The sequence below is a fragment of the Cuculus canorus genome, chromosome 3 (assembly GCF_017976375.1).
Source record: "Cuculus canorus isolate bCucCan1 chromosome 3, bCucCan1.pri, whole genome shotgun sequence".
Classification (NCBI taxonomy): domain Eukaryota; kingdom Metazoa; phylum Chordata; class Aves; order Cuculiformes; family Cuculidae; genus Cuculus; species Cuculus canorus.
Window position 1 is genome coordinate 93,480,005 of NC_071403.1, and position 12,047 is coordinate 93,492,051.

The 12,047-nt window shown below is 41.3% G+C and overlaps 1 protein-coding gene across 1 annotated transcript in view; it reads left to right on the top strand.

Moving 5' to 3' along the window:
• Positions 1-12,047, top strand: part of USH2A (usherin) — a 386,799-nt gene that overhangs the window by 363,476 nt on the left and 11,276 nt on the right. The window contains exon 65 of the mRNA XM_054061157.1: positions 11,299-11,508. Within this exon, the coding sequence (XP_053917132.1) occupies positions 11,299-11,508 (210 nt within the window). The remainder of the gene's footprint in view (positions 1-11,298; positions 11,509-12,047) is intronic.

Below are 12,047 nucleotides of genomic sequence, written 5' to 3' on the forward strand. Positions count from 1 at the left end.
CTTTTGCAAGGCTATACTGTTATGTGAATAGTGTGAAGTCCTAGTTCTTAAAAGGCAGCTGCATTTCATCAATTACTCTTTCTTTTTCCATCGTCTACCAATCTATTCTGAATTAATTTTTGATTTACAATCTTAAGGTATTTTACATCAAGAAGAAATGGTGTTGTTTTCTCTTTAAATTAGGCATTCAGATCACAAGCAGTTCTTATGAGTGCTTCAAAAATGAATTTGCTGTTGACAGTTGTTGTTACTTCTCGTTCACATGGGTATTTTTACCATTTTGGTTTTTTTCCAATGAAGCTAAGATAGAGCAAGGAGACCTGTTCTGCCATCCTTTCACCTGTAACTGTTTTCTGTGTTGAAGTTACAAGTTTTAGCATCATTGTTTTTATCATAGAGCACTAGCGATAATGTAAAACTTGATTTACTTCATTTCAGTCTATGAACTATAAACTTTGCTATTTATAACCATCTGAAATCTTTCCCCAGACTTCGTATAAGTTAGGGGAATTTAGACCTTCACAAAAAAAACCAATCTTAGATGTGTTGTGTCTAAAAGTAAGTAGATATAGTATTACAGCAGACTGGAGTTGATTTTTTTAATGTGATGTTTTCTGTGAATAGGCATACTTCTTTGAAACCAAACAGGGTACCAGTAAGCCTCACTACCAGTTCTGTATGCAATATTTGTACATGTGATATACCTTGAAGATTAGTTTGACAATCCTCAAAGAAAAAAACAATGCTCAAAAAAAAAAAAAAAGGCCATGCCAGTCTGCCTTTTCCAGGCTTATTTACTTTCTAGGACCACAAGATAATTTAGGCTGGAAGGGATCTCAGGAGGCCTTCCTAGTCCAACCTCCTGCTCAAGGGAGGATCATTTAAGAGATCAGATGAGGTTAGGCAGGACTTGATAAAGTTTCGTCTTGAAAACATCCAGGGAGCATGGATATATTACCTCTTGGGACAGTTTGCTCTGCTGCTTGACTGTCCTCATTGTGAAAAAGGTTTTTTCGTTATGTTCAGTTTGAACCTCTTTTGCTTGAAATTATACCTGTTTTCTCTTGTCCCGTCCCATCACGTACCATTGTGAGGAATGTGGGCTTCTCTTCTTGTTAGCGTATGGGTAGGTGCTAGGGAACTGCACGCACAGCCTTCCAAAGCCATCTCTTCTCCAGGCTGAACAAGCTCCACCCCCACAGCTTCTCCTCATAAGTCACATTCTCCAATCCTCTGATTACCTTGATGGCCCTCTGCTGAAATTTCTCCAAATATCTACCTTGTTTTCACAGGGCAAAACAGATCAAATGCTAAGTAAAAGCCTGTAATCACTTCCTTTAGTTGTGTCTATGCTCCTTTTAAACAGCTCAAGATGCTGTTGGCCATCTTTGCTGACAGAGTACATTGCTGGCTCATGTTCAGCTTTCTATCTACTGAAACCCCCTATGCCCTTTCCAGCAGCTGGTCAGTCCCTTCTCTGTAATGCTGCAAGGAGTTATTCCTTCCCAAGGGCAAGACTTCGCACTTGTCCGTGCTAAAATTCATGAGGTTCCTGATGACCCATTCCTCTAGGCCCTTCTGAACAGCAGACCTGCCCTTAGATATATTGGGTTCCCCCAGAATGGTGTAATCCTCAAAATCAATGAGAGCGCACTTTACAGATCAGCTTCTTCAGTAGCTGTGCTCCACTGCTACTGTTGTGTTCTTTTTTGGCAGCCAGAGACCATAAAGAATGAAATCTATAAAGTTGCCTTATTACGTTAGCAGTTCAGTCTATCCAGCTGCTATGTGTACACGTGCAGTAGACTTACAAGAGTCATGTAGGCTGGAAAGGACATCCAGAAGGCATCTAGCCTAACTCCCTGTTTGAAGCAGGTCCAGATAGAGCCAGCTGCTCAGGGCTGTGTCCAGTTAAGGTTTGGACCAAGTTTTTCATCTTTAAATCTCCAAGGATGGATGGAGATTGTACAGAGTGTGTGAGCACCCTGTATCGATTTCAGACAACATATATCTTCTATTTCTTTGTATCTAATTTCCTTGTTTCAATTTGTGTCCCTTGCCTCTTGCTCCATTACTGTAAGGGACCCAGGGCCTGGAGGGGAGAGAGCAGGGGATTTCTTAATAAATCTAATTTGAGTAAGAAAAGTATTCTGAAGGAACAATTATAAAACTATTGAGAAGATAACCTAGGATACTACTACAAAAGTGTGGTTATTGCAGTATCCAGAAAGCCTTACTATTCTGCTTGACAATCTCAAACCCCTTTTTTTCCTTTTGATGCTTCTATATTGGCAGCATGTCTGTAAGGAACAGCCAGTGTGAAAAGTGTGTCTGTTAGCTCTGTGCTGAAGATAATCAGAGGGCTGGAGCACCTCCCATATGAGGACAGACTAAGAGTTTGGGTCGTTCAGCCTAGAGAAGAGAAGGCTTCAGGGAGACCTTACCACAGGATTCTTAAAAAGAGCCTACAGGAAAGATGGGAAGGAGCTCTTTATCAGTGAATGTAATGTTAGGACAAGGGGTAACTGTTTTAAACTGGAAGAGAGTAGATTTAGATTAGACACTAGGAAGAAGTTTTTTCCTGTGAGGGTGATGAAGCACTGGAACAAGTTACCCAGTGAAGTAGTGGATGCCCCATCCCTGGAGATGTTCAAGGCCAGGATGTATGAGGCTTTGAGCAGCCTGATCTAGTGGAAGTTGCCCCTGCCCATGGCAGGGGGGATGGAAGTGGATGATCTTTAAGGTCCCTCCTGACCCAAACCATTCTAGGATTCTATGAAATGACAAGTATCTGTGAGTTGACTGCTTCTTGTTGCTGATTGCAAGTCCACGTTACTTGATTTCCTTCAGTTACCTAATGACATCTTCTCTGAACTTAGCAATACAGGAGATGCTTTAATAATACTTTCCAAAGTAGAAATGGTAATTACTTGAAGTCTGGAAAGTTATTGCACTTTAAATAGATGAAGTGTATTTTCTGGGTATATTTTCCAGTTGTCACTTCTCTCATGAGCAAAACTGTTAAAACTGTCCTGGAAATAACCATTAGTTAAATAAGTTAACCTTTAGTTAAATAAACTTCTTCAGTGTTTCAAGTCCTACTATGTACAAATATAAAGGTTTCCTTTTCTTTTTTCCAGCTTTTCTTTAATGCTTCTTTAGGTCCCATCTGTAGACCCAGAACAGTCTGAAGTCTGCTTACCATCTACTGTAGTTTTCTTGTAGCAGAACTGTTGTGAGATCAAATCTCCTTACTATTTTGGACAGGATCTGTGCAGAATGAGAATTCAAATGCAGATGGGACTGGATAGGTAGCAAGTGTTGTAGCAGACCAAAGCCCTACTTATTAGTTAGGAAGCTGTCTTAGACAAGGAAAAACATCCCAAGTTGTTACTCGAGCTGGAAGTTGTAGACATTGGCTGGGGAATATTCTCAACTGCACCAGCTTTCAATTATCTTATTCAGAAGCTGGCTTTTGGGGAAGCTGATAACACAGAGACTTGCTTCAACCAAAGTTTTTATGGTCTGTTAGTGATGGGTAACAAAGAAAGTCTCATGTCCAGATTCCTGTGGTTTACCATGCTGTATTCAAAACTTTGCTTTTGATCTTGGTTCTACTCCATAATCAGCCTGTGCTGCTGACTGGGACTCTAAATCATTTCTTAGTTTTTTTCACTGGTGTGCAAGAGGTTTTTGCATGCACGTGTTTGTCTTCCTCTTATGTCACTTGGAGCAGTCCTCTGGGATCTATTCTGAGCCCCTCCATTGTTGGCAATTTATATCTTGCCTGTGAGACGAGTTATTCACAAGTATTGGGCTTGGCTTTTGCTATTATGCTGATGAAAACCAGATTTATATTTCACTTAAACAGGATATTGATTCTGCTGCCTCTGCATTTGAGACTTGTTTGCTGGACATAAAACTTTAAATGCAACTGAATTTCCTCTAGCAGAATGCAGAAAAAATCAAAGTGCCGTGGTGGGACTCTCTCCAGCTTTTTTGGAAGTACTGAGATTTAGTTCAATGAACCCTGGCAACTTCATTGGATCTGAAGTCAGGATTTTGGAGTAGTTTTCATTTTGGGGGTTTTGTAGGGTTTTTGTTTAGTTTTTTTTTTTCATTTGTTGGAATTTTTTCATTTGTTTCTCATTTCATTTCATATTCAGCTGAACTTTTAAGGCTTGTGAGGCTAGATGCAAAAGTTGCCCTTTCAAAATTGTTGAAGTGACTTTAGAAGCTCGTGCTGGTCAAAGGGACTATGCCCTCTAAATGCTTAGGTCACTGTTGTTCATGGAAGTACTTTTATTCTTTAAGGGCCAGATCTGCATAAGTATATTAGCACCTACTAGACTGTTTCTGTTGATTAATGGCTTAATGTCTTCCCCGTTTAGGATGCATCCTTATTTCCACTTGGTAGGCATGGAGCATGTAAACACAGAAAAATAGGATTTTCCATTTTCAGAAAATTGTAAGGCTGCCCGCAGAAATTTATTCTCCAGGAGGATTACACATTGCACGGAGGCAGGTGGGTCTGCAGCACTGAAGGTGTCTGCCTCTGCCTGCTGCAGGAGGCACAGCCCTCTTGCTTGTAAAGTGTGCTTCTCACACTCAAATTACTGCAGCCAATTGAGGGGTCTAGGAAATACCTTGAGATATACAAGGGGGAATATATTTTGGGTCCTCTGTCTTGGGCTCTCAAAGGGAAAACAAACCATATTCTGACTTTGGAGAAATAAAAAGAAAAAAAGTGGGTGCAAATTCATGAAGATTAAGGCAAGACCAACTACATGGAGTGCAGAATATGTCAGCCCTCTTGGTCACATTCAGAGATGACAAGAATGACACTTGGTTTACCAGCCTGACTGCCAAATTGTTGGCTGAGCTCCAGATTGTGCTGCTTAATTACTGACAAATAGCTCAGTGACTTCTGCAGTTAAAGTGGAGCAAAACTGGTTTTCTGACTGGTCAGTAATGGATAGTTAGCCATTTGTAGTATTCTTCATATCTGGCTCCTTTTCATAGTTTTAATTTACTGTTTCTCCCAATCTCCCTGACAGAAAGTTGTGCTAGTGACATAAAATAAAATGTAGTTCTTTCTTGTACTCCTTACTCATTATGTCCTCTTCATTTTGTTTAGAAAAGTTGATTTTTTCTTACATGATTCTTTGTGCTCTTTTGCATATTGTACCTGCATTAGACTACCAAGATCAGCTTCAGCTTCTGGAAAGTAAATCAGACATAACTGTTTTGTTTCACAGATGTAATGCTCATAAATACCCTTTTGCTGAATCAGATGCTTCTGTTCCCCTGGTAGAGGATGCAGAGTAGGGAGAAGGGCCATTTGAAACCATGTGATTTCTTTTATTAAGCCCTATTTTAGGCACCATATTTCTGTTGTCAATACCATCCTAAATTCAAGCACTTAAGCAGTGCATTGATGCAACAAAGCTTGATTTTCTTGTTCAGTAAACTAAATGTGGATATTAACTGGATTTGTTGGCTTCTAAAGTTGACAGTGAGACTGTTACAGTGCTACTCTTGCAAGACCTTTCTGGGTGAATTGACATATTCAAAACCATGGCAAGCTATCCTTTAAAAAGACATTAGTGTGAGTAGCAGGGGAAAATATACTCCTGGGCTGTAGGTGACTTCATATGGTTTCCTTGATTGTATCTTTTTATTTACGAGGCATAATTTATGACTGCTGAAAAGCAAACTAAAATGAGTGATGACTAACTACAGCCAAAGTAATAAATCAGAAGCGGAGGAAGAAGTGGTGATTTTGATCGAATCTATTGAATTAGCTGTTGCCCTTAGCCATTACAGGTATTGGAAAGACCTTTTAATATCTGCTTATCTCTCTCATGGGAACTTGGTAACTATCTTATTATATACCCATAGGAAACAAATTATTTAATTTTCTGCCTTTTAGAGTTAAACCTGTTTATATCTCTCATTAATTACTGGTGTTATACTATGTTATATGAAATTAATTCCTTTAGAATTTGGTAATTTTCTGTAAGTCTCAAAGTGTTTGTCTGTTGTCTTTCCCTTCCCCAGAATGGGTTTAGTACTTTTATTACTAACATTTCAATAGTGAAGATGAATAGCATTGTTAAGAGGCTCAGATTATCACATTGCTAGAAGCTTGGACCTAAAAATCTATCCCATTAGATGTTTATGGCTTCCCTAAGGGTGCTAAATGAATGTTGAAGAGGGTTAAGTATGGATTTGAGGATGGGCAATCAGAAAGCACACATTTGTTGCTACCTCTTTGTACGCCTGGTCATGAGTGGGCACGATATTCTCTTCCCCCTGCCTTTGCTCTGTCCCCAGTGGATTCCAACCATTTTTGAAACTTTCTGCTTTGCCTGACTCTGTAGTGTCCAGATGTGAATACATTATCCTAATGCTGAACACTAGATTTTTGTAGACAAGTTTTGTGCTCTGAGCTGTGCTGACATTGCATAAGTAACTCCAAATTACCCAGGCTGAACGCCGGTCAGTTTGGATGAGAAGAAAGACTTGTGAAGGGTACTGCAACTGATGACTGTAGTGAGCTGCCCAGGGTTTCTGTTTTTTTACCAGCCAAGACTAAAATTGGAGGCTACATTTCTGAAGCTTGCTGATATTGTATCTTGTATATCCTTAAAATGTGTTGCTATCTTGGAAAATATCCTGTGAAAATTCTGCAATTATGCAAATATAGGGTTAGAAATGGAACAAATCTGAGTTAAATCTAAAGCAAAGTCTCAAAGTAGTGCTATGTCTTTGCTACCTCCACAGAACAACTCTAGAAAGAAAAGGGTGACATGAATCCTTCTCTGCTTCCATTTACCTCTCCTTGTATGTGCCAAGTAGTGCCAGCATTGAATGCTTTTTGGAAAGACCAGTAGTCACAGGTGTGTGCAGTCAGTGGATGCCCTAAGGGTGGAGATCCAAGTCAAAGGATCACAGAATGGTTTATATTGGAAAAGACCTTTAAGATCATCAAGTCCAACTGTAAACATAACACTGTCAAGTACATCAATAAACCATGTCCCTAAGTGCCATAGGTACACGTTCTTTAAATACCTCCAGGGACAGTGACTCCACTACTTCCTAGGCAGCCTGTTCCAGTGCTTGACAACCCTTTCAGTGAAATAGTATTTCCTAATATATAGCCTAAACTTTCCCTGACACAACTTGAGGACATTTCCTCTCATTCTACTGCTTGTTACCCACTTCACTACAACCTCCTCTCAGGCAGTCGTAAGTACCTGTGCAAGCTGCTACCACATACGGAGCTGAGGTCCTGATCCTCACAGAAGAAAGATGTGAACTGCAGTGCAAAGAGGTATGATGCACAGTGCCTGTAGGACGTGGTGGGAGCCAGGCATCACTGCTGGGGAGGTAGTCAGCTGTTTGCCTCGCTTTCCTTTCTGCTGATTTCCTGCAAGCAGGAAGGGCGAGGAGCATCTGGCCTCCCTGTAAAGCAGAGGTTCCTACCTCTTCCTGGTCTGTGAATTCATCAGGAGCTCAAGAATGCTGTCTTCAGGCAGGCAAGGTACTGCCATCCAGCTTCACACTTCAGTAGAAATGAACAAGAATGAGACCTGTCCAGGAACAGAGAGTTTCTCATTCTCTGTCATCTCTCAGTTGACCAAGGCTCCCCTTTGCAGGACCAGAGAAGATTCTGACTTGGGAACTTTCTGGCTGGTCCCTGTGTTCACAGTCATAATACCTACCAGGTTGTTTGAGCCAGGTCTGAGATGGGAAGTGTTGTGAGCTGGCAGGTGTTAAGCACACACACGATGTCCTTTGCCAAACCACTTTTTTTTTGTTTTGGGGAGCTTTTGGCCATGCGCTTTGTTTTGTGCCTTAATTTTGGACTATCTTCGTCCTTTGAGGGGGTGTGAATGGTGATTTCAGAGCCCTCTCCTGGCTATTTTGGGACAGTGCAGCCATTAACAGCACCACTTCTGGCAGGATGCTGAGCCGTGTACCATGATGTCAGACTTAATGATTTTGGAGGCAATATATTCAGAAAGCCAAGTTATAAGAAACTTTTGTTAGCTTCCTGCTGTCTGTGTTTTGCCATTAAATACATCCCTGAGATGGAATGTTTCTTGTTTGCCCCAGGTGCCTGTGGACTCGTATTCTTCATTATAAGCTGCAGGTAATACTACTGCCTACTAAGCTCTTTACATTTCTATATCAATGCAGTTAAATACATTTTGGTGCTGATCATATAAAAATTCAGAAGAATTTTTTTGAGCCTAAAAAGGTTTTTACAAAAGTCCAAAGCATGAACTTTCCTTTTAACCAGGCCAGACCGGCAACGGTTTTCGTCCATGACTGTTTTGTGATGAAGACGTGACCAAACCTCTGATTTTAACAGGCACCCTTTATTGTGGCTTCTGTTGCCATGCTGTCCCATTTCATCATGCAAAGATGTGGATAAACTTCAGCATTTCCATCTGCAGTCAGTTCTGGGCACTTCTGCTCCAAGTCTCCGAATGCTGACCAGGATTTACTTGGACAGCAACTCTCAAAGGGAAATATTCTTATACCCATTCATCCTTTTACAGATGGTTGAGCAGAAGCATAGTGAGTTAAGGGAATCCAGCTTAGGTCAGTGTAAATCCAAAATTTAGATCCTCAGAAGTCCTGTTCAGCTGTCACAACAGTCTCAGAAGCTGGTGTTAGAGAGTTTCACAGACACCTAGAGGTTTTCTGCTGGAAACATGTCTTGGCAGGGTTGAGTAGCTGCTGTCTGTTGAGAAGGCGTGCTTAGAGTATGCCTGTCTGTGAGGGCCACATGCATGTGGCTATGACCTCGTCCTTTTTTCAAGAGGAAAAGGAGTGTGGCAACTAGGGCATGGAACGCAATCTCAGTACCCCCTTACCTCCCTGGGGAGGTGCTGGATGACTGTGGCTGCTGGCACTTGCTTGTGCTCTGCCCAGTCAACCTTGTTTTCATTGTGTTCATGCACAGAGAAAACAGCTCCAAAGGGAGCACTAGGAGCACCCCAAGTACAAAGATGGGTCATCCGCCTGGGCATTCCCACTCTGGAGGGGCAAGCTTGACTCCCTCCACCAGTAGGGAGGTTGTGATTGAACCTAGATTACCTGCCTCCTGGAGCAGTCCTTTAACCACTTAGCTGTAGTGTGATGGGGGATGAGCATCCCCTTTTTCCTTGTCCTAAGACATTGTTTTGAAGGAAAGAGCCCTTGTTTGTCTGAAATAAGGTTTGTTTTCTGAAAGACAAGGCATAGACACCTATGACAGGAGAGGGATTGATGGAGGAAGGTATGTCCATCCAGCTTGCAGTGAGGCGTGTGTATCCCAGATGAGTTTCATCCGTCGCTTCTCTGAATTTCTGAGGAGGTCTCATTCTGAGGCTGAGTTCCTGTGCTACAGAGGAAGCTCTTGTTTCTAACTTTAGTTTTTCTGTGAGCAGCTTCCTTGGCAGGTCAGGTCTGACACTGTTACACTCCATGCTTATTATGGCCACAACCTGGAAGTAATTGGAGCATTTGAACCTAGGTCAGATCTGAGTCAATGCCAGTAGCACACTCTGAGCTGCTCTTTCCATATGTGGCTTATTCTCTCTACAAAGAAATATGCCCCTTGAAATGAATGACTGTGGGCAAATCTTTGTAGCCGCTGAGACTGAACTGAGATAGACAGTTTGACCTCCTGCAGTAAAGTGAACAGAGTTTGACTTTATAAAAATTTCACAACAGAGATATATAACTGATTTCACTGACAATGAAAGTGCTTTGGCTGAGCTTTTTATTGGAAGGCATCGTCTGTACTTATGTAGTGTTTCGCTGGGTGGTACTATACGTTACTGATGGAATCAGGCAGGAACTTTGAGTTTGTAATTGGCAGAACCACAGTCTTCCAAGTCATTTGGTGGTTTTGGATGTTTTTCCTTCCCCAGATCCCTTGCGAAGCATCCCATGATCTTGGAACTTAATATTGCAAGCTGGAAGAACTCCAGTGTCAGTTCTGAAGACCCTTCTTTTTTTTTTTTTTTTTTTAAGGCATAGTACCACCACCCACTTCCCCAGGACCTCTGCCCAGGTAGATCTCATAAGAACATGTTTTACTGTAGTTAGAACTGCTCAACATGAAAGCTTACTAAGGAATACTTATACTAAAAAATCGCTCAGACAGTCCTCTTGTGTTGCCATTTAGATCTATCATTCTGATTGATCACTATGTGGTTGGCTAATATTGAGCCTAATTTAACCCTATACGTTCATGCATCCATCTATTCTGTCTATTGTACCTGACATTCTACAAATTACTTACTCATGCAAATGACGACCTAAGGCAACCTTTTATGATATTCGCGTTTAATTATACAAATGGTTTTTGATAAATAAGATTATACATCCTTCCATATGTTTATTCACTCCTTGATGAAAGCAAAATTTAATTTTCATGCAGATTTGTTGGAGAGTGTGTTTAATAAGTGCTGAGTTTTATGTAGTCTGCAGATCACTCCGGTTTTGGGAAGCTGACAAAATTAGTCGGCATGGTTCATAAGACATGTGGTTTTTAATCAGGCTTAATTCAAGCTGCTAAATTTTGAAATGTGGGAACTGAAGCCCTTGCCTTTGTGCTTATATAATAAAGTGAATGTGGTGAAAATAAATGAGAGATGTTGACTTAACTACACTTTTCAACTGGCTTTATTTATATTATGGGTTACTGAAAATATTGTTGAATGGTTTACACATTAATATTTTTGAGAGGGATGTGCCTGTAAAACTTTCTCGATGTAAAGATTAACTAGAATTTGGCTTTTGCAATTCAGTGAAAGTGAACATAACAGTGCCAGGCTGGATTCACTGGGCTTGCTTGCATACATGAAGGAAATGTCTAGAAGGGAGAAACTGGCAGGACTGCATATCAGTATTGTTGTAGAGATGTCTTTGAAAACATTAGCACTGTTGAGCACAGCTTCTGAAGGCGTCCTCTTTGCATGGTATGACAGAGATAGTGGTGGGAACTCAGAGTTTGGAGGTCAGGCATGAATTAGACACAAAACCAGACACTGTCTGAGACATGAAATCTTCTAAAAATGTAAATCTCCTAAATGTAGCAGTGAAATATTTCATTCTTCTGATAGAAAGAAGTCAACACAGGTGGATGGCAGTCAAGGGATGTTTTGCATGGATGTCATTGCAGTTCATTTTTCTCAGTGTCAGCACAGCTGAGGTAGCATCCCTGGATAACCATCACCGCGGTTATTTTGCAGGCTTGAGTCTTCCACTAACAGCTTCTGTGTTTTTGTGTGCAAGGTGTGGTCCGTAAACTCAGCGGGCAGGACACCAAGCAGCTGGTCCCGCTGCCGGACAGGCCCTGCCCCTCCTGAGGGCCTAGGAGCTCCCCACTTCGACACAGTTGCATCAACATTGGCCGTGGTGAACATCAGGCCCCCTCTTAAGCCAAATGGGATGGTCAGTATCTACAGACTGTTTTCTAATGATAGCAGAGGGACTGATGTGGTGGTAAGTATTGTCAACACTGTTTCTGTACTTCCATTTAAGCATGTATTTTCTAGCTTTATCATTTTTGTTCTTATAAGTTGCTGCTGCTAGTTAAAGACTGTCTTCTCCTCTTGCACTCCCCTTAACCACTCTGCAATGCTTCCTTCTGTTTTGGCGCCAACAGCTCTTTTACCCACCTAAATGTCATGTTTCTCAAGGAACTAAGCTCATCATTAAACCCCTCTCACGTGGTGATGTGCTGTATCAATGTGATGGGAACCAGAAGTGTTGTTCAGGGGAAGCTAACCACCCAAATGAAACACTTCCAAACAGCTCTTGCCAGTCCAAATGGTGCAGATGGAATCTGCAGCCAATAGCTAGCAGTTGTGTGCTGTGGATAGCCTTATGGACTTGATGTTCAGAAGAAAGTGCTATACGTGAGTTTCCCTTAAAAATCTTTCTTGTTGGTAAGAAGTACTTCGTGATAAAGCACTGACGAATAGCTCAAGTAGTTAAGGAAATTCTGTGTTTGATATCTTAGCCTAGAACACCATTAAGTG